This window comes from Anas acuta, chromosome 1 (genome assembly GCF_963932015.1).
Source record: "Anas acuta chromosome 1, bAnaAcu1.1, whole genome shotgun sequence".
NCBI lineage: Eukaryota > Metazoa > Chordata > Aves > Anseriformes > Anatidae > Anas > Anas acuta.
Window position 1 is genome coordinate 161,475,934 of NC_088979.1, and position 27,216 is coordinate 161,503,149.

The window sequence follows — 27,216 nt, forward strand, 5'->3', positions numbered from 1 at the left end:
ATGCTGGTACAGAGAGTTTATATGCAAAAAGGAATTGGGGGTGTTCCCATCAAAACATGAAACCCTGCTGGCAAGGCTTGAAGTGACGTTCCGGCGTCTTCCATTCATGAAGATAAGGTGACTGGGCGATACGGGGGGCCTTGGGGGAACACAATACACACAGGATTTTCCTCTCTCTCGCTCTCTCTCGCTCGCTCTCTCTCCCTCATTCATACGGCCTCGACCCGCGTAAACCGCTTCCAAAAACGCAGCCTGAAAAGTTGTAGAAAACAAACAGAACGGAAACAAACTCCCCTCCCTCCCACCCCACGACCTGAATATTCACGAGAAGAGAAACACCAATTTATACAAAAACGCAATAAAAAAGAAATATTTACAAATGAAAGGAACGCCTTCTTGGTGGCCGCTGTCAGAGGCGTCTGACAAGCTGCCATGTGTTCTGGATTGCAGATCGCTCTGGTAATTTGTTTGGTTTCTTTTTTTTTTTTCTTTTTTTTTTTTTTTCTCCTTTTTGTCCTTGTAATGAGAGAAGAGGGAAAGAATAAGAAGTTCCCTTACCCCAAAGATTAAGGGGTGGCATTACAAACACTCTCCCCCTCTTCCCTCTTTCAATTTCCTCAGTGAAATCTAAGAAAATGTTCCCCTCACCAATCCTGCCCACCCTCTCCTCACACTCTTTGACTTTACAGGCAAATCCCACTCTCCCCCCACCCCAGCTTTAAAAAATAAATAAAATAAATAGGTAAATAAATAAAAGGCCTTCTATTGGCTTAAAAAGAGAAAGATAAAATCAACCAGGGTGTGGTGACAAATGCGAGAGAGGTGGCTTTCAGCTCCAAGAAATGTGGCTCATAAAGGGGCTGCCATCTCCATTCAGAGTCAGTCCCCTGAAATGTCCCCATGTCCTTAGTGCAGGGCTCTCTTGACCCTCCCCCTGGTGAGCCATGGTAATTGTGACATTGGGACAGACCCAGGAGAAACAGGAGGGACTTTGCCACATCTCTCGGGATGGGACATGTTGGCCCATGCCCCCACCTCAGGAAAAAGAAGACATATGAAGGGGGAGTTCAACTTCTCACTCCTACCATTGCTCCCTTTCCTTTAGTTTAACTTGCATCTAAAATGATACAATGGAAAGAAAAAATCACTCTTATTGATACTAGGTGCACCAGGAAAGCTGTCACTACAACTGCAGGGATGGGAAACCCTAGGCTATTCCAGCTTTGCACTTGTGCTAGTATCTCTCTTGCACACAGAGGCACACGTACATGTACACACACATCTCAGCCTTGCACGTCTTGTCTTCAGCCCTCAGCACAAGTTTCTGTGCTCTCTGGCATTTATTCAAGCACACCCCTTGCCAGGAAGACAAGCCATGTACTTCCCTTGTACATTCAATAGTAAATATACATATGTATTTCCCATGGGTGTGCACACCCTCTTCCCACTTCCACATGTCCAAGGAGGCATCAAAACAGTCCACCAGCACCACCGCCACCACATGCACCCTTTCATGGTGTTTTTTTTTTCTTTCTCCAGCACCATGCCACCGTTGGCAGAGGGCACTCTGTTCCTTTTGTTCCATCCTGCTGGCCAAGGGTAGGGAGGGCAGAAGGATGAAAACCTTTCTTGTCCTGCTCTCCTTGCTGAAAGGACATGCCAAAACAAGGTTGGTGTCCCCTCAAGTGAGAGTGACAAAACTCCCCACCTTTCCCTACTCTTTAGCTGTGTTCCACTGTTTGTTATCCAGACACCTTATAGGATTGTGGGTTTATTTTGCTTTCTCCACAGACATTTCAAGTATAAGATTATTGTATATACTCGCGTATAGGCTAACCCATATGATATACTGCTCCCACCCTTGAAATAAGCCACAACTAGTGAGCAATTCATAACAACCCAGCTTTCCACTCCTTTCTCCAAACTCCTTTCATTTCAGTGCAAACCTGCATCCTCTGTCAAAGCTCCCAGAAGCCTCCCTGACTCCAGGGTTGCTTGTCCAGACTCAGACCCCACTTCCTTTCCAACTATCCCAATGGTCTGCCACAGATTCAGTGGCTGTAATAGCCATAGTGAAACCACTAACCAGACCTGCAGACATATCTTCTCTCCCTCCCCCCACACCCCCAGCAAACAATTCAAAATTTTAGAGTAAAATTTCTCAGCATATACGCAAATATATATATATATATTTCAGCCCTAAACCCCCATAGTCTTCACAAAATAATGTTAACGAGAACCTCAGTATACCTAACATATAAGTGCATCATCAAGTTAATCATGTTTTTCCTCCTTCACTTTCTCCATGTCTTCAAACATTACTCTTTTCTAGGCAGTTTTAGGAAGAGTTGCCTGAGCAAGCATATGTTCCTGCATGTCCATTACACTGCTTCTGCTGTCTCCTCCTGCCACACACGTTTGTGCGTGCACATGCCTTTCTCTGCTGGGAGCCAGCAAAAGTGAAATACTAGAGTCACTGCTGCTCCCCCTCACCCCACCCCTTCCCTGCCTTCTTCTCCCCCTCCTGAAATCATGAGCGAGGATATCCAACTCCGACGTCACTGTAAAGTGCAATGGCCAGGAATGGAGGAGAATGGGAGGAGCGAGAACATGGAAAAAGAGATAAAAGGGGAAGGGTGGGAAAGAGGAGGAGGAAGAGGGGAAACCAAAGAGGTGGCACTTGTCACCAGTGCTGCACTACTCAGAACTCCAGTATCCCACAAACTAAGGACAACCAGGGAGAGTAGCCAATGGGAGTGATCCCACCCCACCCTCCCATGCTCCATATCCACCCCCAGTCCCTCCCCGCGCTCTTCCCCTCTCACTCAAACGTCAGACTCAATACTGGAGAGTTTCTCATAAACATGCCCGTTGCTGGAGCCATTGAAAGCCCTGGGGTTTTTGTTGTTAGGCACACAGGGGTTGGACTGGTTCCCTATACAGATGTCCTTCTGGAAACGGGCTGGCACAGCCCCATGAAGGGCTGAGACCACCGGCTTGTTGGTGGTGACGATGGCTCGGAAGTCTGGCCTGGCTTTGGGCCCTCCTGCCACCACAGGCTGCCTGAAGAAATAAGATTTGCTGCCGTGGAGCAAGCATTGGTCATCCCCAAAAGTGGGGATGAAAGGGTTTTGGGTGACCCGGTCAGGGTAGAGCGACTTGCTGAGCATGTATCCCCCGCTGCTGCCGGGGTTGTTGTGGTGGTGGTAGCTGGTGGCGGGCACTGAGGACTTGTTGTTGGCAAAGGTGGTCTCACTGGCTGGCATCTCAAACATGTGGGCGTAGGGGCTCCCCTCCAAAAAGCGGCCCTTGTCCTTGAGGCTGACGCTGCGAGGGGCCAGGGCTGAGTCATCCTTCTGCAGGTCCACAAAGGTGTCGTAGGAGTGCTGCCGGCGGAGCTTGTTGCGGTTCTTCTTCTGCACCTTGGAGGCAGAATTGGAAGGGCTCTGAGGATATTTGGAGGAGGAGGTGGCACTGGTGGCCACGGGCACAGGGGCAGATGGCTGGTCCAGCTCTTGGAGTGAGTTGTCCTCACTGATGTCATACAGGTTGCCCGCTTTCTTGCAGGCCTCACACCGGATGCAAGCCTGGCGGGTGGAGTTCTGCCCCACCACTGACGGTGTGTAGTTGTGCACCTTGGAAGGGCAACTACGACAGAAATTAGTCCCAGGCCGGTCCTCCCAGTCTAGGTTGGTCAGGTTCTTCTCCCATGGCGCCGGGACCCCACTTACAACACCATGCTTGTGCTCATTGCTTCCACCAAACTCACCCGAGCCATGCTTATGGTGGGCCCTGTTTGTGCAGGATCCACCCCCTCCTCCTCCTGTGTCACGCTTAAATTCATCTCCCCGCTCTTTGTAGATATCCGTCAGGTCCACATGTTCCCAGTGCGGAGAATTTTCCTTGGCTCGAAACTGATCCAGGTAGAAGTCCCGTAGCCCTTCCTTGTCCCTGAAGTAGCGCTTGTGGTCGGGCGAGCGGGGTGGTCGTCGGCGGTAGGCCAACTCTATCTCATCAAACTCCCGCCGGGACTTGGCAGAGGCTGGACGTTTCTTCAAGCTGTCCTTGTACTGCTGCTTCCGCCGCTTGGCTGCATTGCCTTCGATGTTGCCATAGGTGACTGTGTGAGTGGAAATGTCAGAGACATCCGAGCGGATCAGGTCATCATGGGCTCCGCTGCCCCCATAGCGGTCACTCTTGAAGGAAAACTTGCCATAGAGGTCACCCAGCTGGCTGTGCTTGGCAGGGGGTAACCCCAGGTCCAATGGCTTCTTCCCAATGGACCGCGACTGGGCATTGAAGGGTGGGTTGTCACAGTCATAGAGCCCATCGATGGAGCTGGTGCTGCCAATGCTATGGGGGCGGTGGTGGTGATGGTAGTGGTCCTGATATACATTGCTGTCCTTCAGCTGGAGGTTGCCAAAGGTCCTCTCTACCTCACTAATATAGTCACTAAAGAGATTTTCCTCACAGGGGGGGTTGTTGTAGGACTTGCAGTCTGAGTGTGTGAAGCTGCGGCGGTGCTCAGAGATATCGTAAACTGATGACTCACGGCGGATAAAGTCCAGGGCACTCTGAGGTGAGCCATTGACCCCTGAAAGGTTGGCCATGTTCTTGGCTGTCCGAAGCAGGCGGAGGATGTTGGAATGGGTGTTGTTCATAGTCGCCGTGGGGGAGTTCATTGCTGACTGGCGTTCCTCAATGGCCACACCGTGGATGCAGCTGTAGATACCCTGAAATGAGAGAAAGCATGAAGGTGAGTGGTCCTGCTACAAATACACAAAAGGGGTTGTGGGCTCAGAAGCACCCTGTGCATATACAGCACATTTATGTAGCGTACACCTGTCAGCCTTCCATCATGAAACACTCAAATGAAATGAAGCTAGATCAGTTCCACTAACCCTAGCTGCTCTGCCTCTCTTTCTTGCCCCTCACATTTTTTTTCCTTTTCCTCCATTTATCTTCCTCTCCTTTGCTTCATGTCATATCTGGATGCAGCAATAACTGCTAGAATCCGTAAGAGTTACTCAAATTCAGTAGGTGTAACACAGAATTGCAAATGGGGGAAAATAATATACTTGGGAATGAAAGCATCTAGACAAAGGATTCTGTGTAGACAAGAGGAAGAAGGTCTATTTTGCCCCTTGAAATTCATCTGGGCATCAGTGAATCAACAAGACAGGAGCTATCTTAAAAAGGAAACAGCTTCATTTGCCATAAACTTAGCTACATTAATCACCAGTACAGATTAGAAAAGGAAACAGAGAAAGAGCAGAACTGCTGAACAGGTATATGGTTCTTTTGCATCTGGTTGAGCAAGGTACAATAGAATTTTTAATTGCATTGTATTAAATTTAACAGTGATAACAGCCTCCAAATTAACATCCCTGAAAGTGAAAGTTCTTGATTCAACCTTAAATCAGACAGCAGAAGTGCCTGATTCCTCCACCTTCCCCACTAGCTCACTTCATACAAAAGATCACTTCATCTGTGATAGACGGTTTGCAAGGACTACCCCAAGGAGCTGAAGGAAAGGGGCTCATTTGTTACCTGGCCTACCAAACAGAGCCTGCTGATTAATGTCAATTGTGAAATGGACACCACCACATCATGTTACCATGGTTTCTCAGCAGCTAGCAGATGATTAACGCTTTTCAGACTTTTCATCAACCTGGGCCAAGTCTAACAGATAACCCCAGAATGAAAGGATCTGTATTCAGCTAAGGATCACCAAGCACAGTCCCACATCTCATTTCCAGACTAAAACAGGTTAAAAACTAATGGTATAGAAGAGAGATATGTCCCTGCATGCAAAAGGCTTGTCATTTCTCCTAAACAATATGCTATGCAGCAATTATATACTCCTAGTACAAAGTTAATTCTGCTACAACAGATACCAAGATCAAACATGCCAAGACTTGACCTCACTTCAGAATGCATCAAGAGAACAGACCAGTGACAGAAAGAAGAAAACGAAGCTCCAAATGGGTTGCTGCTACCGACAATAATAGCAGGAAGATGACTCAGAAAATACTAGAATCTGCTTTAAATGTAAATAGTATTCCCTAGGGCAGATTTGCATAGAGCAATTGCTAAGTTTGCGTGGTCATCCTCGCTGGAAGGATTTTTGCATAGTTTAGCAGATGGCTTGTGGTTTGGTACTTCTGGCTGCCACCAGTAGCACAGTTCTAGTTAACACAAGTTCAGGTGAACAGCTGTAATATAGGGGAGAATGAAAAGCTCCTGAATTTCTAATCATTATCCACTGTTAATTGACCTATTGTCCCTAAATTTGGTCTGCTTACAACTCACATTGGAGGAGCAGACAATTACAGTTGACTTCTCTTTATATTGCATTTTCATTTCCATGTGAAATTTCCATTTCTGCTACTACAATGAGGCAGATACCAGAAATGTCAGAGAAAAACAGTAAATACTTTTGCAACGTTAACACAGGAAAGACACCAGCCTTTACATTGCAGACCATCACTCTGTACCACCTGTGTGTTAGACAGCCTGGGTGGATTTCCCTATCTCCAGGACCTAGGACTGTCTGAATAAAGCCTGACCCTTTTCCACTGTGCTAGCTAATGGCACTTACCCTGCTGATGGAGAAGACCACGCCAGGCTTGCCAGAGCAGACACCCATGAAGCAGTGGCGGAATTGCCAGTAGAAGAGATGTTCACAGATGAAGGTGATGAGACTGAGGGCCATAGCTGCTCCGAGCATGTAGAAGACACCTGCCATATTATCTATATCCAGCTGGCTGCTCATAACCTCATTCTTCTCGTTGTGACAAATGCCAGTGAGCCACAGTGCTTCCAGCTCCTCCATCTCCCCTGTAAAGACATGAGATGGAAAGAAACAGGTTAACCCACCCTGCAATGGCTAAGGAGCTCAATCTGAGGTAGGCTGAATACAAGAAGCTGATTTAAGGTAATTTCTGGTGGCCATGCTCTTTTTCCACATTTGTTACATCTGTGAAATATCCCAACTGCTCTTCTGATAGGGGCAGGTGCAATTAGTCACTGGGAAGGCAACAGGATTTTTCCACAGTCTGATATTAGGCACAAAAATCTGTTCTGCATGACACAGCTACCACTTGCCAAAAGTCTACTGTAAGACCCTGAATAAGTTGTCCACCAGATGACTGAAGACTTTGCCTCACAAACTTCCATTTTCATATTAGGTCAATGAAGGGAAAATCAGTGACTGATAATAGTAGACAGAAATGAGTCACTTCTAAATGAAAACATTGCCGTCTCAAAGTTCAAAATGTTGATTTTTTTTACATGAAAATGACTGATTTTGAATGTGTTTTCATCATATCCATAGCTCATTAAAATGAGGTGCTATGTTCTCCAAAATATTTTTGCATTTTTACCTGGTTTTCTTCCCTTCAGTTTTGCCAAAATTTGACACTTCCAAGCCCGTTGACCAATCAAAAATATTATTAATTTATATCAACTAGGAACAAATGTTCTGTAGTCTAATTTCATACCCCACTTACTCCCATTATGGTATTTCATGAGGAGAGAGAGAAGCACACATGAATACACATGCTAATACTGAGACATTCAGAAACAAACTAATTTTACAGGTCAGCAATTCTTTTCATGCTGCTAGAGAAGTTATTTCAACCTCCAGTCCGGTGTCAGGGAAAAAAAGATCCATATATTTATACGGCATCATAGTACACTCTTAAAAGCTTTATGAAGACCCCATGTCTTTTTCTGAAATAATACATATTAGACAGTTTAGACACCCTATCCGTCAGGTGATCAATAGTCTGCAGAAGTATATAAAAGCTATGTTCTTTACGTATTTATTATATTATTATACCATATGTTATTGTCAGGCTTCAGGGGAAAAAAAAGAAAGGAAGAAAGGAAGAAAGGAAGAAAGGAAGAAAGGAAGAAAGGAAGAAAGGAAGGAAGGAAGGAAGGAAGGAAGGAAGGAAGGAAGGAAGGAAGGAAGGAAGGAAGGAAGGAAGGAAGGAAGGAAGGAAGGAAGGAAGCAATACTGATATATAAAGTAAACTGTGAATTTAATTTATTAAAAAAGAACCCAGAAAGGTGTAATATGGAATGGAAAGGGAAAGCCAGGTAAATATTTATTAAAAAGAAATTAATTACCCCATGAATAATTTTTTTAATAACAGCTCTTTCTCTGTAAATAATGAGATGAATGAGGTAACTACACTGTTCTGATTAAAAATTAATTCCAAAATGTTCTTCTGAGTCTCAAGAGCTTCCTTGGTTGGTTGGTTGGTTAGTTGTTTTTTGAGATTTGGGGAAATCTGAGTTAACTTTTTCATCAATAAATAATTAGTCTATTATTTTCTAAACTCTGCATGGCTTGGTCATGCCTAGAACTATGAAGCATGGGGCAACCATGGGAAGTCCAGTATCATTTGTGGGTTTGGTCATAGCTAGTGAAAAATTCACAAAAGAAAACTTGTTTTCACAAGACACTCTTCTCACAAGATATTGTTCAAACACACATCAGAGCTGATTCTGTGAAACCCCTAATGCTTTTGATATCATTCTGCATCAACAATATAAAAACAGGTGACTTCCCGCACATTTCTGGTGCAATGTCTCCAACAAACCCTTGTCAATAATCTCCTGTTCTCAGCTCAGATCTGAAACACCAGATCTAGGGAGACAGAACTTCTACTCCATATATGCAAGGCTTGATATTTCTTAGGAAAACTGCAACTCCTCTTTTTCCTGTCACTTACCATCTCCAAAAAGTTGTAGAATGGCAAGATCAACCTGACGCTTCCAGCCTGAGTCCTTTTGGATGGCAATGCCATAGCCAGTGGAGGCAAACACTTTCCCACTCCCAATCGTCACCAGCTTGCAGCCTTCATCTCTGCCAGCCATGTAGTTCAGCACTGCTGCATCATATATGAAAGCATCCAACTTCCTGCACAGGTACAAAAAACAAAAGATGTTTTAGCACAGGAAAGATAGTATCTATTAGTGCAAAGGTGTTCTCATCTAATTAAGGCAAAATTAACCTCTTCTACATAGAGTACAACAGGTTGGCATCTTCACCTTCCTTAGAGTTAATTCAGCTCTCAGGCTAGAATCTTTTTCCAGGTGAAGATAGATTATAAATGACGATTGCCTATTTCTCTCTGATTCTTTGATAATTGTCATTTCTGCTCTGAAAGGAAATTTGGAAGACAAACATAGCACAAGATAAAGATGAATGAAGAAAAAGTCCAACGGATCTATAGTCCTAAGAATAGCTTATATTTCTGTACTGCCTTTCATCTGAAAGGAACCTTAAATACTTTATAAAATTTATCAATATTAGATAGCAAAGTAGGGCCTGAAGTAAAGAAAAGATTTTCTCCAATTCAAAGTGCTGGATGACTTAACTGAGCAAAATATATTTTTTTCAAATTAAATGTAGCCAGGACACCATATTTAACTCCTCAGTTACTGTGAAAAGCTCTACCAGATATTTACCAATGTCAAATGGCCATGATAACAGCTGTACCATGGCTTACCATGCTAAGTAGCTCTTTTGTAAAGACTGTTCAGCTGAAAACCACAAGTGTCTATTTCAACACAGAGAAATACCCTTTATAGTTTGGGATGGGCAGACAGCACAACAGACTGATGAGAACCTTCCTTTCACCTTTCACCTCAACAAATTGATTTGGGAGTGGGGAATTAGGGGGTTACATCTTCCATACAACCAGAGACAGCCAATGAGTAAATCCTCCCACTAGACCTGAAATGAAGCTCTTTCTGGTAAAAGACCAAAGACCTTCCACCTCACGCATTCTCACACCCACAATATCTTTTCAGTCCATCTCCTGAACATATATTTCCAGGATGGTGATTATCTCAGTTTAAGTGCATATCTGTAGGGAAGTTTGTCCAAGAGTGGATATGAAGCCAGGATGACATCTACCACAAGTGACGAGCTCTATTTCATCTATGTATTTCCAGGACAGAGCATATTTATTTCCTGGATGATGACTATACTGGCAAATGTACCTTCCCAGGACGGTATCCAAAAATGGTACAATCATTTATAATGGGCTGTGTGCCTCTGAACCTGGCAAACAGGTTTAGGAATATTCAGTCAATCTAGTAATTAAATTGGCTGAACATCTTCATTCGTGCTTTGGAATGAACTCTCTCATAACACTGTGACATGGGTGTAAGAGAGAATGTTTTTTTCACTGGGGCTGATTTCTGACAACCAAAATGGTCAGCTCTAAAAGGAGGCTTTTAATTAAAAGGGACAAAGGCTTACAAAGACTAATTGGAGTTTTAAGTTAGCTCCTCTACAGATTCACTGCTATTAAAATAGAGTGAGATGTTTGAAGATACTTTTTGCTAATGATTTTTCCCACAGTTCCCAAATTACCCAAGGAAATACCCCCTTTTTATATAGTTCCTTAATATTCAAGCAACATTTTGGTCAGCTTTTAATACTATAATACTCCAGAGAGAAGGGCTACTTGCAAACTATTTGCTTCAAGCACACCTTCTATTACACTATATAAGCTATACACTGGAGTGGGATTAGTCTAAAGATTGTTTCAGCATCCTGATTAAACATAATGTTTTTTATACACAGAAGGAGAGAAAATAAAGGAATTTCCAGATGACAACACAAATGCTCTGAAAAGAACTTTGCCCACAGAGGTCTGTGAGCTTTTCGTGTTTATGCATAAGGGCCCATCAGCATGAAAGAGCTTGCTGAAGCAAGATCTTTGGGACTAATACACACAAGGCTAATATACACAAGGTACAGAAACTCTTTTTTTTTTTTTTTTCTTTTTTTTTCTTCAAAAATCTTGTAAGTATAGCAAAAACAGAAACTCTTATACAGATGTGAATTTTAAAAAAGGCAAAAAGGCTAAAAGAATCACAAGAATACTCTCCTGTGTGTGTGCAGTCTAGCTACACTTGTAATCATGGAATGATAATGGAGGTTCACTTTCCAAAACCCACAAAAATTTTCCCAGACAAGCATGATAAGAAGTCACATTTCTGGTGTTAGTAAGTTTGGAAGAAGTAAGCCTCACCCAGTCTTCAGTGAGAATAGTGCATCATCCACCCCTCTCTGATTGAACTTCACCATGTAGCTGTGCATTTCAGGGTAGTTGTTGCGGATGTTCCTTTCTGTGCTGCCATTGGGAACTGTCCCAAAACGGAAAGGGGGTGAGAAGTCATTGGGTTTCTGGAACTGGAGAAACAGAAAAAGAACATTTCTCACAATCTTTCAGCAGGAAGCAATCATCTGCATGGGATAACACACTCTCACCAAAGACCCTGTGTCCATTGCAACACAGAAGGTAGCTGTTTATTTTACTATCAGGTGGAAAACATTATTGAGAGAAGATACTATACTTCATTGTTTTCAAAGACAAACATCTCCTGTTAGTGTCTAAGAACCAAGAAACAAAACTGAGCAATCTGGTCTTTTGTCCACTCTGGATAAAGTACATAAAATAGCCAGTGATCAGAGATTAGAAGGAGGTTAGATAAAAGGAAAAGGGGAAAAGGAAAAGAAAGGTAACAGCAGCTTTGGAACACAGTCAACGAAAGATTTTCAATAAAATCTATGTGAATTTTATCCACGTAGTGTCATTTAGTTTCTAAGAAGTATCTTTTTCAGTTTTATCGATGCGTTTGCACTTCCTGATTCTGACTGAAGTGGAAAAGCAATTAATGAGGAGAGAGGCCTCTCAAAACACCTCCCGCCCATTTCACCAAATGAAGTATCAGCTTTCAGACTTTTGGGCAAATGTCCCAAATGAAATCCTATCAGTGGTTGCAAGTCACTAGTAGCGTTTGATGCCCAGAACACAGCTGGCAGAATACTCAAAACCTTTTGCTGCTCCCAAGAAATACATTCATCATAACATTCCCCTACGGCTGCAAGGCTGTGAGATTTTATATGCCACTTGCTTAACTCAAGTCATAATCAATGCTCTCTGGGGTTTTATGAGCAGTAAAATTTAGACTGTCAATTATCAAGACTGCTTAAAACCCTCAGAACCAGCAGACGGGAAGGAGCACAGAATTGTAAGCCAAGAACTGAATAAGCAGTAAATGAAAATATGCACAGGTAGTTCAGATGGAGGGAAGCCCCCCTCATCTTTTGATGCATCTAACAGTGCTAGTTTTCATTCTCATCTGAGACTGCTTATTTGGGTAATCTTAAGAAGCATGCTAAGAACATGCTAACAGTCAGACCAAACCCATTTAATGGCAACAGTTCACCAGAGACATCAATACGTGCAGTCATGCACTGCTGTCTTCTGTGGTGGAAATCTGGCTACTGTCTATAGCTGTAGATTCAAAAGCTTGCAGTCAGGCTTGGTTCTTGAATTCTGCTCAAAGCCAGTCTGAACCTCCTTAACCCAGCTGCAGAGTATCTGCTAAAGCAGTGTATCTCATTCACAGCATTTCAGGAAACAGACCAGTTAGGACCTGTGTCTGTGGATACCTGAAGGCATGGTTCACATCACCAGAATGAATTTATTGCACCTACTTCTCTGTATCAGTTAACTGATCTGGCTGTGCAGGGAATCATCTCTCCAATTTGTGTGAAGAGATGGGCCGGCTCATATGTGCATATGTGTGTGAGACAAACCACATGTCCTACTGCTTTAAGCCAGTAGGAAATATCAAATCCGTTTTTTGAAACATGTGTTGGCACATCAGTGAAAAAAAGGTTTCACATAGCATAAAACAGGCAGTAAGGTGCCTCTTAGAACCTTGTCACACTCTCAAGGGATGAAGACAAATTCATAGCTATCAAAACCTGTACTGAAAGCAAACTTTGATGGGAGAAAAATCACTGCAACATAAAAAATTGTTCTTTAGTACCATGCTGATTATAGCAGCAGCTTAGGGGACCCCTCACAAGAAGGGCATTGCCATATCAGGCACAAGGTAACACAGTCTTTCCCCTGGAATGCTAAAACATGACTTTCTAAAGTAGGCAACTTTGGAAAAAGTGGCAACTTTTTCCCAAGAAGCTGCAGAACCCAAAGTTGAAGGCAGATGAGTCCCCATTCCCCAGAGCCCTCCAGCAGAGGCAAGACAGCAAGGCAAGCAGGCAAGCCTGACAAATATTGCTGTGCCTTCAGCTTCAGCATGCCCTTTGGAAGGGCAGCAGCTATGAGAGCCTCTCTATGAGCCCAAAAAGTGTTAAGAGAAAAGTAGGCTCCATCCAACATTCAGTTTATACCTCCTCCCTCCATCCTGTGATGCAATCTCTAGTTTTGTCTGCTTCCATTGCTTGCCTATGAAATGGAGTAAAAAAGGATTATAGACTGAGGCAGAGCTGTGATACAGAAAATGACATCTCTGAACGATCCTTCATTACGGCTCGTCTTAGTATAAACCAGCCAGGGGCAAAAGGCCCTATATTTCATTTTTAACCTTCCAGGCAACCAATAAATAAATGAAAGCATTCCTCCTGAGGAAAAAGACTTTTTCTGGCAACCGGAAAAGTGTGTTTCCAGAGAAGAAAGCCAGGCTGATGGCTTCTACAAACCCATGTACTACACATTCACTTATCACCCCTCACTCCCTGTTCATTCCTCAGTCAGACCAGATCTGCAAATGCAAATTCTTCTCCACACACCCACATGCACACACATTTCAACCATAGAGTGGTGAAGAACGAGACAGGAAACAGTCTGAAAGGATCCACATGGGCCCTACACCATAGGTCTTTAGCTTTAATGTCTAAGGGGAACACGTACTCATCCCCAGCCTCCTGGATTTGTGTTTGCAAAGCTGAAAGCAACTGATGCCCAGTAGGCTCCACAGTCCATGGAGACAGTAAAAAAGCAGCTAACTTTTCCATGTCTGAAGACTAATACTGGCACCTGCATGCAACTTGCTATCAGGAAATGGCAGCTGAAAATTACTGATATTTGCTGCTCGACAGTAGCTGGGCACAGCTCCATCCAGGGATGGAGGGATCTGCTAAGAGCTCTCCAGAAACAGAAACTGCTGCATCTACCTTAGCTCACTTGTGCCCCACACAACTCAACTCATAATGAAGGAGCAAGGAGGCATGTAAGGGAAAATGTATGGGACAGCCAGGGATGTAGTGTGTCCTTTCCTGGCAACAAGGCAGAGGAACTTCTGTGGAGGAAATGGAGAAGACCCATAAGGAGGAAAGTTCATTGGCACTGCTGTGCAAGATTTTAGTAATGAGAGACACTCATATGGCTTCTTCCAAAGGCTGGGAGAGTGGGTCTGAATCAAGGGTGTCAGCACCAGGTAGCAGGGTGCTTTGGCACACTGATCTAAAAGGAGTCTGAGAGATGTGAGGCAGGAGCTGAGGCACAATGCCGGGGCCATTACATAGAGACAGCCTGTGTAGAAGTAATCTCAAGGTCTCAGTAAATATTGATAAAGGAATTAACTGCAGATATTGACAGAAATGGTCAGAATTTAGATTAATGAGGGAGCTCTTGCATAATTTCATGTAATCATTACCACTGTCAGGGCCCTAAGTCATAGTTACCATGCCCCAGGCATCTGCAAACAGGAGATATGTGAGGCTTCTGCAAGAAATACAGTGATAGCAGGGGAAGGGAAGGGAAGCAACCACACAGGTTGCTGAGCAAACCTGGCTGCAGAGAGTCACAGGGAGTGGCAAACAGGGTCTGTACATGTAGAAGCCCCACTTCATACCTGCCTGCAGAAGGACCTGTCCTGCCACCCAGCCCTACTGACCTCAAGGGGATACTGCTCAGGGGGGAACCCGCAAGGCTCCCCTGCAGACCTGCACCCACTGAGCCCTGGGTAGAGGTGCACCTCATCTGCAGCCTCCTGCTTGCTTACCATGGGATCTCAGTCATGAGATGCTCCCATCATATACGAGGTGATGTGACAGCCTCTCACCTGTGAGAGAAGATCCCTTAGACAGCTGGCTTCACATTAAATTTAGGCGGGAGGCGGATGCTACAGATGGGTCCTTGCCTCATCTGACCTGGGGGCGGGAAGCAGACACCGAGCATGCCTGAGGGGCAAGACTGAAGGCAGCTCTGGGACAGGCAGTAACAATGTTCAGAGCCTGGAGGCTGCCCACCTCCTCAACCCCTCACTCAATAAATTGAAATCAAGGAAGATTAAGTCCAAATCAGACCACAGGTTTGTGAATGTAACTCTTCAGAGTCAGAGGGCAGAGATCTCACTGCTCTGGAGAGCCATAAACACACACGCTGGGGGCTATTAGCACGCCCTGAGTGGAGAGCCCCTTTCCTGCTCCCTCCTCGCAGCTTGCTGTGAGCACTGTCGGCAGCAGCAGTGGGAGCGGGTTTAAGTGACTTGTCTGGCAGAGACGTTTCATTAGCAATTTGGAGCCGTGCCGTGCAGAAAGCAGCATTGTTCTCAGATGTTCGAATATCAATCTGCATAATGAAACAGGTGATAGGAGCTCTTCCCATTCAGGCAGCCAGGATTGGAGGGGATTCAGGAATGAGGGGAAAGGGTTATAGCTAATTGGCCACAATTAATCTGATGAGAATTTTTTTTAAAGATATTGTCTATCACCAAATGGTTCATACAGAAAAGCGCATCTGCACTTATTTATCTGCCTGATGTAGACCCTGTTTACACTGTAAAGTGTTTGCCAATAGCACTGAATGCAGTTTCCCAAACTCAGCAGGTCTTACAGCAAAAAGGCTCTTTTTCATCTGTCGATCCACTTTTACACTTCTTAATAAAGATAATCCTCTGCTGCATAACACAATGAGCTGGTAAAACTGGGTATGTGTGTGTGTGTGTGTGTGTAGTATCTTATACCTACACAGCTTCTCTGTGGTGGCTCCTTTCACTTTGTAAGGCCCAGACCCTCTGATTAAATTTTCTCCTGCATGAAGCTCCACAGCTCTGACCCTCCAAAATAAGGTCCCTAGGTTCAGCTTTGCTGTTACCTTCAAATCCAAAAGAGCTTGAGCCCGTGTTAGATACTCCGGGTTCAGTTTATTTGACCTAGTGTGTAAGTGCTATTTGAAATGCCCTAGGGAATTTCACCCAGGGAACAGGTCCCTTGTAGCCCCAGAGTCAGATCTGCCAGATACCTGAGGGTATTTTGAATACTCCAGTATTGGCTCTAGACATCTGCATTTGTACAACTAAATTTAGCCTCTGGACCATTTGGACAGCTTCTCCCACCAAAAGCATAGGTAGCCAAAAGATGTGGGTAGCAGACAGCCCAAAATGCTCACCATTCTCTTGAACTTGCCCATCAGGGCATCAGTCACAAGCTTTTGCGCAGACACCTATAAGCAGCAATCTGCTTGCTCTTTTGGCAGGCTTACAACCAGCAGATATCTGTTGTGACACAGGCCAAATATCTCTAAAAAAGATGGCATTAATTAGTGAACTGTAACATAAGATTTAGTGACATAAGGCTAGAAAAGCATAGTCCGTGCTCAAGTGCATAATTTTAGCACAACCTCTCTACATTGCCTAAGAGTCCAGTCAGGATATTTGACCAGAACTTGTTAAAAATTAAAGGCTAGGTCAGTGGTTTTCAGGTCTAACTCCAAAGTAGCTCTTTCCCCTACATTTATGGCTTGACAGACTACTTGTGACCGCGGCAGCACATCTTGCACAGGATGCTGTGTTTCTTTATCCTTTGTTTCAGCCAAGAAAGGAACCCCTTCATAGCTAATGGATGACTCTCAAAGAAAGGAGCCTTGTCCTTTTCATATTCCCCAAATACTTCATTGTTGTTGCCCAAGCCATGCCATGAACAATGTCACAAATCACAGAGCTGGAATTGGCCTCGAGAAGTTGTCTGCTCTGTCCTTTTTTTCTCTGGTGGGACTCTCCTAGAAACCACCATTCCTGACAGCTCTTCATCCAGCCTTCTGTGGAAGATGGCAACCCTTGGAGACTCCCCATTCCCTTGGCAACCTACCCCAGCTTTGCTATTGGGAAGTTCATCCAAGTGTCTGAACTAAAGCCTTCCTGCTGCAATCCAAGTACACTATTTTTCTGTGATCTTCACCACAGATAGGGAAATTGAAATAGTCTTTTCCTCTCTGAAGGTGACTTTTATGTTTTTGAACACCGTTGAACTATTTTTTCCCCATATTCCAACACAGAGGATAAAGAAGCCCAGTTCTCTCAGAGTTTTTTTTGTTTGTTTGTTTGTTTGTTTGTTTTCTGTGTTATCTACACCTCCATCTGTTCTTGCTGCTGTCCTTTGGTTGTATCCAGTTTGGCTTTCCTTGACTTGCCTTTGGTCAGTGGACATGCTCCCAACCTCCACTGCACCAAGAACAATCTGATCAGGACTCCAAGATGCTGAAAGAACATTACATTTTAAAAACTCACAGAAACACGAAGCCAAGGAAATAAAGGCAAAGTAAGAGATAATGCTCACTATTATTCTCCTCTTTGCCTCTCTATATTATACCTTTTCCACCCTGTCCTTTACTCTTGTTATCTGCAGCTTGCAAAGTCTTCAAAGCTGTAACTGTGTACTGATCTGCATTCAGGTGGTGACCAGTTTGTTTCTGGAATGTCAGTCATCACTGCCAGCACCATCTGCAGGGCTTTTCCTTATTCTTTTCATCATCCAGCTTGACCATGTACATAGGCACTTCCGCCTAATTGTGTCCCATCATCTGTGCTGGTAGAGGAAGTGCTCTACAGATTCCCAGGTGGCTGCTCTATTGGTATGTTGGTTCAGGGCACTTTTATATTGCTACAGCAGCATCCCAACTAGGAGTGTGCCAGCACAACAGCATAGGCAAAAAAATCACACTTCAAACCTAGATCACAGCACTGGTACAATAATCTGTGAGGACAGCAGACTAAAGAGACTGTGCTGCTCTTTCTTCTATTACTCATGAATCTCTTGTACAGATGTTTCTCAAGCTTCACTCCTAAAACATCCTTCTCTCCTCTGTACAGTCACCAAGCTTTGACATTACTGACATTTTTTTAAGTCCCAACGTGGAACTCATAGGCACTTCCAAGTGACTACAAATTTTCAGACCTTCCTTTTCTCCTAGCTCCAATTTTCTTCATCTTCTGTATTCCCTCGCAATATGACTTTCCACCTCCTCAGCAATGGCTGAGACTCCTTATAGGTGGCCTCATCAGCTCTTCCTGATTGTCAGGCCCCAAACAGAAACCAGCCCTAAAACCGCAGTGTTTCTTGTCTTCACCAGTCAAACAACAGTCCTTGACATTAAAAAAAAAAAAGGAACAAACAGCATCAAATCCAAATCTAATACAACTCCAATACAACTCAGTAAGTTAGTTTTGGAAGGTCATAAAAAATCCTTGTGCTTCCTCAGACCTTCATTTTGTTGTTTATCGTATTGTTAAACACCCTGTGATGTTTCTTATTTTGCATAGCACTTTCACCCATGAATTCCTCTAGATAAGTCTGAGAAAGGAGTTATCAGTTACTGCAGCTGACAGCAACAAATTTGGCAAAGAATTAGATTAAAGCCAGTTCTAAAAGAAGATGTAGAGTGGGTCAGACCCACAAAAAGAAGAAAAATGTCTATGAATGTTTGGTGGTGAAACAGTAACACGTGTGGGTCAGGGAAGGGAACAGAGCAACTAGGGACAATGCAGAGGTGTGGGGGGCGGGGGCAGGTGAAAGCAAAAGAAAGGAGTTCAAATATAGCAGCTTTAAAAATAGTTGCCCTTGTAAAATAATTGAGATGAAAGCAGAAACCCAATTGGTGGAAGAAGCCTCCATCACATGCAGTTATTGCCAGAGCAGTGCACACAGTAGGACTGTGCAGCCTCGTTGCTAGCTGCATTGCTCCGTGCAGACCTGCTCTGTGCTGCTTCTGCACAGAGCAGAAGACTGCAAACCTCAAGCAGGGCAGCCTGATGCCTCACAGATGGCATTTAAGGGGTCCCACATCTTCTGCAGCCAGATCTATACGCACATGCTGGGACCACACAGCCCTTCTGCTGGCCCAGGTCTTATGGACACCCCAGGCGTAGGCCTCCATTCAGGGATCAGACCCACACATGGACAGAGTCCACCCACTGCCAGAAAAAACAGGCATCTCCTGGGACAGTACCACCCAGCTGCCAAGTGCGTGAGCATTGCGTGGAACCTGTGCAGCCTCTCCAGCCAAAAGATAACACCAAGGTTTTAAAATTTCCTCAGGACATATTTGTCAGGCTACAGGCTTCATGGCAGCCACACTGTTAGGTGTCTCTCAAGCTTGACCAGAAAACAGCACCTATAGTAGAATCGCTGAGCTTCACCAGCCAGACATGAAAGCTCCTTGCACAGCCCCAATACTAGTAGGTGTGGTATCAGATATGCACACAGTCATATCTGTTACAATTATGTGGGCTATGTGGTATTACCCACAGGACACTCAAGTTTTGCTTGCACATATGAAAGCTGGAGATAACCTGTTTCTCCCAGCATCAAATCATGTCATATATTTCATCCTTGGAAGTCAGTTTCTTTGGAAGTCAGACACAATGGGGCAAAAGGCACATTCTGAATAATCTCGGGCAAGCACAAAACAGAAATTAGTGAGCCAGAAAGATGCTGGTTAGCACGCTTATGTTAATACCATTGGAAGTGTACATGTTCATTCAGAGGGAGAAAATTGACTGATGAAAAAGACCTTGAGAGGAGAGGTGGCAGCTAAGTACAGAGGAATTTGAAATCTGCTTTGTTTGCACATGAGACAGCTGGTTAACAAATTATGAAACAAATTATGTAGTTTGGTGGAGGAGGGAGGAACTCTGGTTTTCAGCCATCTTTACTAAGAAAGGCAGTTCAGAACCTCTTATCTTTCAAGCACAAACAGTAGCCCACCCACTTTGGCAACTTGTTGCTAGACTAAAGCAATAAAATTTGCAGCGAGCTGGGGGGTTGTTGTTTGTTGTTGTTTTTTTAAATCATGTAGATTTCATCCTTCCATCCCTTTCCCACAAGGATTTCATTCCTGATCATTCAGACGAAGAAGGCCAGCTCTCACCTTTCAGGCTGCCAAATCCTGGCATCAGGGCCATTATCTTTTATTTGACTGCAGAGTGCCAAGTACATTTATGGCACTGTATAAATAATAAATAAAAATATTCATCGCCTCTTTCTCTGCTGACTTACACCAATGCAAGAAGCAGGACAATCCTTTGCTTCCCTCCCCCCTCCCGTTATGCAACTCTCCAAAGACAACGTTTTCCAGGCTGCCAAGCAATTAGCACAGAAGCAACCAAGTTTGCCCAGCATCTCCAAAGGGCAAGCTGCGAGAGGCGGTGAGAAGGAGGATGAAAAGGAAGGGCTGGCCATGACTGAGGCTCAGGAAATGCAAGGAGGAATGAAAAAGCCGGAAGCTAAGGAATGCTCTGTGCCTATGTAGCTGACCTGCCTCCTCCAGCAGCCTCCACCTGCACCACAAGCAAAGCCAGAAGGGTTGTGCTGCACTCTTCCCTTTCCAGCAAGGATAGACTCAGCCTACGGTCTTGCTTTGTGTATCTCCTCCCTTTGCATTCTACCTGCTCAAGCTCCCAATTGCATTTAAACTGCCACTAATCCTGAAGAGTCCCATTACAAGTTTTTACTGCTGCTAAATCCCTCCTGATTGACAAAAAAGAGAGTATACTGAGAGGCTGAGCTAAAGCATATCGCAGCCTCCTTGCTGCTCAATGCTACACAGCACTGAGCTTAAAAAAGAGGGGGAATGACAACAAAAGTAAAACTGAAGGGAGTGGAGGGTTGGGGGGGAACACACGCTTGAAACTACACTGGCTTTAAACATTTATAGATTTATAGTCATAAAACTACTGAATCACTTTTTAGCATGGACATGGAGGTTTGCTGAAAGGATTTCAAAAAACATAAAGACTATGCCAAGCTGAAGAATGAAGGATGATTATATCTATGATAAATGGACCCATCTACAATTATAAAAGATTATCTGTGTTCATATTTATGTACACAGTAAATGTAAGTCACTGGTTAGAAAGATGTATTACTAACGTTATAAGCTGTACTTATTTATTACTTTGGAGATTTTAGAATAATATGCAATTAAACTGCATATACTGCACTATTTACTATTTTTATATGATGATTTACAAATAGATACAGAGAAAACATCAGATTTTAAGGCATAAAATTTGAGCTTTTCAGAGGTCTGAATTTTTGCACTTCACTATGAACCAACATTTGTCCTATCAACCACTAGTCGGTACCGCTAATGTTATATATAAAGGTCATACAGAAACAAAAGACTGAATGCAGTTCAACTTATTTACAGGAAAATGTCACCCCCAGAGAAGCACTGTGGAAAGAAATTCATCTTTATGGTGTAAGGTTTGGGGACACTATTTCTTTATTTTTTGGCCAAGTAGGATGTGTCTCAGTCTAGGGCTCTACGGATTTTGAAGAAAGGCTCTGATTTATCACAAGAGGACTGGGCATGGTCTCCACTGGAAATGGCATGGTTTTACTTTTTTCTAGCTAATTTTTAATCACCACAGAGGTTTTCTGACAGTAAAAATCATACTGCTATTGAGAGTATTATATATTTTCTGCTATTGGACATTGCCACATAAAATTTCCTTTGTGTCATGCAGAAATCTGTGAAAGTACCACAACTGTCCATACACAGTAAATGTGTAATCCTGTGGAAGATTTGTGCTGCCTCCAAGCCATACACTTAGACAGTCTTCCCTCTGATGCACCTTTCTGGGTTGAAGACCGAGCCCCACTTATGGTCTCTTTGGAAAAATTTCTGTCTGGCAGCTATGTCTGCTCTGCACTTCTCCTAGCCTTCTCCAGAGCAGGTATTTGTTGTACAAAAGCCGCAAGCTCAGAAAGGCATTTAACTTCAATCATGTGAATAATAGCCCATTGACTTTAATATCACCACTCATGAGCGCAAAGTTAAGCACATGCTTAAGTGTTCTGGATATCTAGGATCCTTGTATAATTTACATTTAATGTGCCGCAGAGTACAATGTGGGAAATAATTCATTTTTCAGTTTCATGGCCAAGCATCTATTAGTGCAGGAATAAAGCAGATTCATTTTTGCAGTTTCTTCAGCGAGATTTTTGCTTTGTATCAACCTGAAATGCTTAATCCACCTCAGAATACTGTGTTTCTTTGTCTTTCAGTTATCTCTTTCCATCCCCTTCCTTCATTACAGAAACATCTTTTTTTTTTTTCCTTTTTCTTAAGTGTAGGTCAATTTTATGATTAGTGCCTTTAGAAAATAAGAAATTAAAAAATACACATCAGAAATATCGAATAAAATGTTTTTTTAAAAAGTATACTGAAATGATCTACTTGGGGAAAAATCAGAATTTCTCTCTGCCTTCTTGCACACTCCCAAGATTTTTTTCAGTAATAAAAATTGTCCAGTTTAAACTCCAAATTTATTTTTTTTGAAATAAAAGGTATTCATTCAGAAAAATTAGCTGACCTATGCTGCATAGAAGTAAACCCATTGTCTCAACATTTCCTTAACTTCTTAAAAACAAATAAGTCAAATACATGTGAAATTCCAGCAATCTATACTAATTTGCAGGCATACACAAATCCATTTCTTTCCTTTTTATGTCAATTACGAAATTACCATTTTGATACTTTATTAGCTTCTTTGGCATTTTCAACTAATTTATAGGCATGGATACTTTTTTGTTATTATTATTATTATTATTATTAACCTACTGCATTCTAAATTATTTTATTTAAATGTCCTGCTGGCTGTCCACATTTGCTTTTATTCTATTACTACTGTATATGAATGGAAATTATGTATAGCTATTAGATTATTTCACACATTAGCTCATTTTATGTAATCTTTCCTGTATTTATTGCCTTCGTTAGACCAAAATACCACAGGCATTTGTTTCTCTAATGTTTCTGAAGCTCTCCGGTTATAGGAAATTGGGTTACATCTCCTGATTACAGACAGACAAGATCCAGACCTGGGAGCTAGCCGTGATACCCTGTGACAGGCCACCTTGCTGGCCAGGCTTTTGCAGGGGTGGTGGCTGCAGCAGCCCCTGGGCAAATGCAGCTGGGACCACATCCAGCCATGCTGCTGCACAAGGTGGCCTGGCAGAGGTGACAGGTGATGGTTTGGCATCAGTGCAGGAGAAGGGCAAGCCAGGAGCGCATGGCTGGAAGGGAGAGGCCATCAGCTCTTTGCTTGCAGGACATGCAGGGCCAGCACCACTGTGCAGGAGGAGCAAGTTTCTCCTCCCTGAACCTGCCCATGCCTGCACTGGCTTTAAGAGACACAGTTTGATCTGTTATTTAGCAGCTGCAAGGGTTAATGTGGGGGAATTTGGGTTCCTGGGTCAGTTCTGGCGTCAATTCTTGGCAGCTGAGCACAAACGGGTGGCACCGAGCAGGGTGAACATCACCACGGTGCACCCTCAGGGCCAGGGGAGAAGAGCAGCAGAGGTTATGAAGCTCAGCACGGCGAGTCTCCAGGTACCCTCCATCCAACCTACCACCCTGGTGCAGAGGTCTCTGCTCTAGTCCAGCTCGGACAGGTCTGCTCAAGCATCCCCACAGCACATCAGAGCCTTGATGTTAGTTCCTGTCTTTCACTAGAAAGGAAATGCTGGGGCACTGCCAAGATACCATCCCAGTTCTTAGACAGCTGAAACATTTCAGCCTGCTCTTGTGGGGAAGCAGCAGGTCAACAGCTGTAGGCAGCTCTTGGAGCAGCTCTTCCTGGGCAAGGCCCACAGCATCCAAGGAGACCTCCTTTGAAAATCTGAAGCAGCTAATTTAAGCTGGCAGGAAAAGGGAGGAAGAGCACAACACACCTCCATCTCTGGGGTATGTGCAGTGTGCAAGCTTTGAAATGGGGAAAGAGAGGAGATCAGAAAGGTGAATTTCCCAACTAGGGCATCCTGAAGCAAGGCAATGGGCACCTGAATAGCTGGTCTCAAATTCTGCAAGGCTCCTCTGCATGTTCAGAGTGGAAATCCAAGAGCCCAGCAGATCAAGGTTGCTCACTCAGCCTTTTGGACAGAGCTTTTCCCACCTGTCTTTATTCTCCAGAGGCAGCAGTTGGCCTTCAGTTTTTACCAGTGAATTTTCATCTGGTTCCAGATGCTGTGGTAGATCATAATTTTACCCATATGTTGTACTTGCACTAGCAGCTGTGTTTGAGGCACATCACAATCAGCTGAGTATGTGCTGTGGTCTTTTTCTTCCCCAAGACACCCAGCAAGTGCTTTAGGTAAGCAAAAGCAAACAGAGGTATGTAAGCAAAGAAAAGCAAAAGAAAATGACCTCAATCCAATACACACAGGCAACCTTACAGTGATATTGACCAAAATAGGACTAGAGACCTATATCCAAAGCCTCTATGAAGCTCCAGGAGTTACCACTTTCAATTGGTATTTCACACACATATCTCTGCAGGTATGGAAAGTATTTTGAAATACATGAGGATGAAAGCATAGCTCTCTCCATGAACCTAGGCACAGCCTGAAACAATAGATCACAGGTATGAACTACCTCATTTAGCTCAAACAGTTGAAAACCTAATGATGACAAACTAATGTTAACTCTGGTAGGGCTGGCTGGTTTTGAACAGTGTCTTTCAGTCTGAGGGAGTCCACAGCTTCTCAGGTGTCTCTGCTACAACCTCTGCCCGTCAGAAAAACAACCTCCTTCTTACCCCCCCTCCACAACACGCTGCAATTGTGGAGACACTGTGGAACAAATTGAGGTTGGAATTAAAACAAATAACGGGAGCACTTTTGCATGGATTATATTATTCTGTGTCATATTTCATTCCAGGAAAAAAAAAAAAAAAAAGGAAAAAAACTCTTAAAAATGAATCCATTACAGAATTTCCATCATGCAGCACAGGACACGGTATATACAGGGGGCCTGGCCGCGATTTATTTCTAGACTGTCATGGGGGACTCAAGAGACAGTAACTAAAACCAGTCCAGCAGCAGCAAACTAACACCTTCTTGCTGCCATCCTCAATAATGATGTGTGTACCCTGTTGCCCTTTAGTTGCCCTACAATGACATGACCCGTTAAGCAGCCCCAGTGACTGAGTAACAAATTCAGCATGGGTAATCGAGCCTCACAGAACTCAATTCCTTGTGAGTAACCTTGCAACAAAACAAAAATAAAGCAGTGTGCACAGCTTCAGACCCTCATGAGCCAGACAGTGCTACCCTGCATGCATGAGCAATCTCCTCAAAATCCTCGGTTTGCAAAGCCCAGCAAAAGCAAATGTTCTGCGAGAACAAAATTCAGTGCATGTAAACAAGGCAGTGAAACACATTCTGAACAGGGAATGATCTCTTCTGCTAAGCCTTGAAAAAATGGCAGTATAACTTAAAATGCAAGCAACAGTAAATCCTCAAAGCCGAGCTGATTTACCCCCATGGGCAGAACTTGTCCCCAGAATAAACTGTCATATTTGCTAGCCTAATGGTCACAGTTCCCACACAGACAAATTATTTCATCCTCAATAAACAGGTTACAGCCATTATACACGTCACTTCCAAAGGAGCATTAATTCATTTCTTGCTGCCAATCAAAATGTTGTTTGGGATCATTCAAGTAAACACAGTTCAGTTCGGTTTCCATAATTCATTTCTGAAGTGCTTAAAATGTGTAAAAATGCAATTGAATACCAGAAAAGAGCAGTTGTGCTATTAAAATGAGGGACTACAGAAACATTGCAACTGACAAAACCTGAACATTTTCCTAGTAAAAGCAAAGGAGAAAGGGTAGAGCAGTCTCTTCTGTGAAGAAGGCTGCTTTAGGGGTTTGGGTGGATCCATTACCTTTTTGTCGCTCAAGCCAGACACCTGGTCCACGTATTCTTCTTGGATCATGAAGGCAGCCAGATTGGCAGTGTAGCTGGCCAGGAAGATGACAGCAAAAAAGGCCCACACTGACACCATGATCTTGCTAGTGGTACCCTTGGGATTCTGCACTGGCACAGAGTTGTTGAACACCAGCCCCCACAGCAACCAGATAGCTTTGCCAATGGTGAAAGAGGGACCTCCTGGCTCTAGAGTGATTGAGAAACAAGACCCCACAGTGAGTATCTCAAAACAAGTGAGAGGAATACATTTCTCCTTACATACACACCTTGACTTCAGAGTTAAGAGCAGTGATATTCCCACATGAGATGAATATCCACAGCTGTGCACCCATGTGTTCAAGACACTATATCTAAGCAAACCATGACCCTGAAAAGTGAATTTTTAAAATATCCCCAGGTTTCTGTATTTATTCTATCTCACAGATTTCCAGTGAAGCCTTATATAATGTACCTGATTAGAAAATGCAGGATTTGAAACATTAAATTTCAGTTCAAGTACAGTCAATAGAAAAAGAGTTTGGTTAGAAACACTCTATCCTCATTTCTAGCTCAACGGTGTTTGAGCTAGTTCAATTCATAATATCTATTATGAACAATTCTAGTTCAACAGTGATGTTGTTCTTGAACTCTCAATACACACCTGTACAACATATGGCTACCACTGTACTTGGACCAGTGCAAGAAACAGCACTATCTGAAATAACAAGGCTCTGCAAATACCTCTGCAGGAGCATTTTGTTACCCAGTCTTCTGATGATGCACAAGCTAGAGAAGCACCAACTCCCTCTCTCCATGTGCTGCATCTAAGCTACATGTGACATATACTTCAGTCTCTCTCAAGAAAATCAGCAGCTTCAAGAGTGAGTACAACGTTTACAAAGTTGATACTTTCCCCTTAACTCACTTTTCAGAGTAGAAACTCACTCACACCCCAAAAGCCACATTTGCTCATGAAGCACCATGCCTGAAACTTTGTGAAATCCTGTCTGACTCCCAGCAGTCTCAGATCCCCAGCATACACTTGTGCCATTAATGGGAACCAAAACCAAAATTTGTTCAACTTGAGCACAAGAGAAGCTGTCAGGGAGACTGCAGCTGGAATTACTCTAAGGATCCTACTTCAGGCACTGAGAAGATTCTCTTAGGACTGGAGCCCTCTGGCACAGTTCAAGTAGTGCCTGTCACGTTTCCAGTGGTGCTACCCTGGCTCTGCAACCCCTTGGTTTAGTATCCCATATGTTTTACCTCCTTCCTTGGGTAGGCTGAAGCCTGGTGCTGCTGCCTGTGGTTACAGTTGGCTCCAGCGCAGAAACAAAAGGCAAGAAAGTCTATTGATAGCTCCTCTCCAAAGTGCTGAGCAGGGAACCTTATGGATCA

The 27,216-nt window shown here is 43.6% G+C and overlaps 1 protein-coding gene across 2 annotated transcripts in view; it reads right to left on the reverse strand.

Annotated features, from left to right (window-relative positions):
* Positions 1-463: 463 nt before the first annotated feature.
* GRIN2B (glutamate ionotropic receptor NMDA type subunit 2B) overlaps positions 464-27,216 on the reverse strand; it is a 199,309-nt gene continuing 172,556 nt past the window's right edge. For both annotated transcript variants that reach the window (XM_068668982.1, XM_068668983.1), the window contains exons 10-14: positions 25,796-26,025; positions 11,061-11,221; positions 8,745-8,932; positions 6,602-6,840; positions 464-4,733 (exon numbers count right to left, since the gene is read on the reverse strand). In XM_068668982.1, coding sequence (XP_068525083.1) covers positions 2,826-4,733; positions 6,602-6,840; positions 8,745-8,932; positions 11,061-11,221; positions 25,796-26,025 — 2,726 coding nt within the window. In that variant the 3' untranslated portion in view covers positions 464-2,825. The remainder of the gene's footprint in view (positions 4,734-6,601; positions 6,841-8,744; positions 8,933-11,060; positions 11,222-25,795; positions 26,026-27,216) is intronic.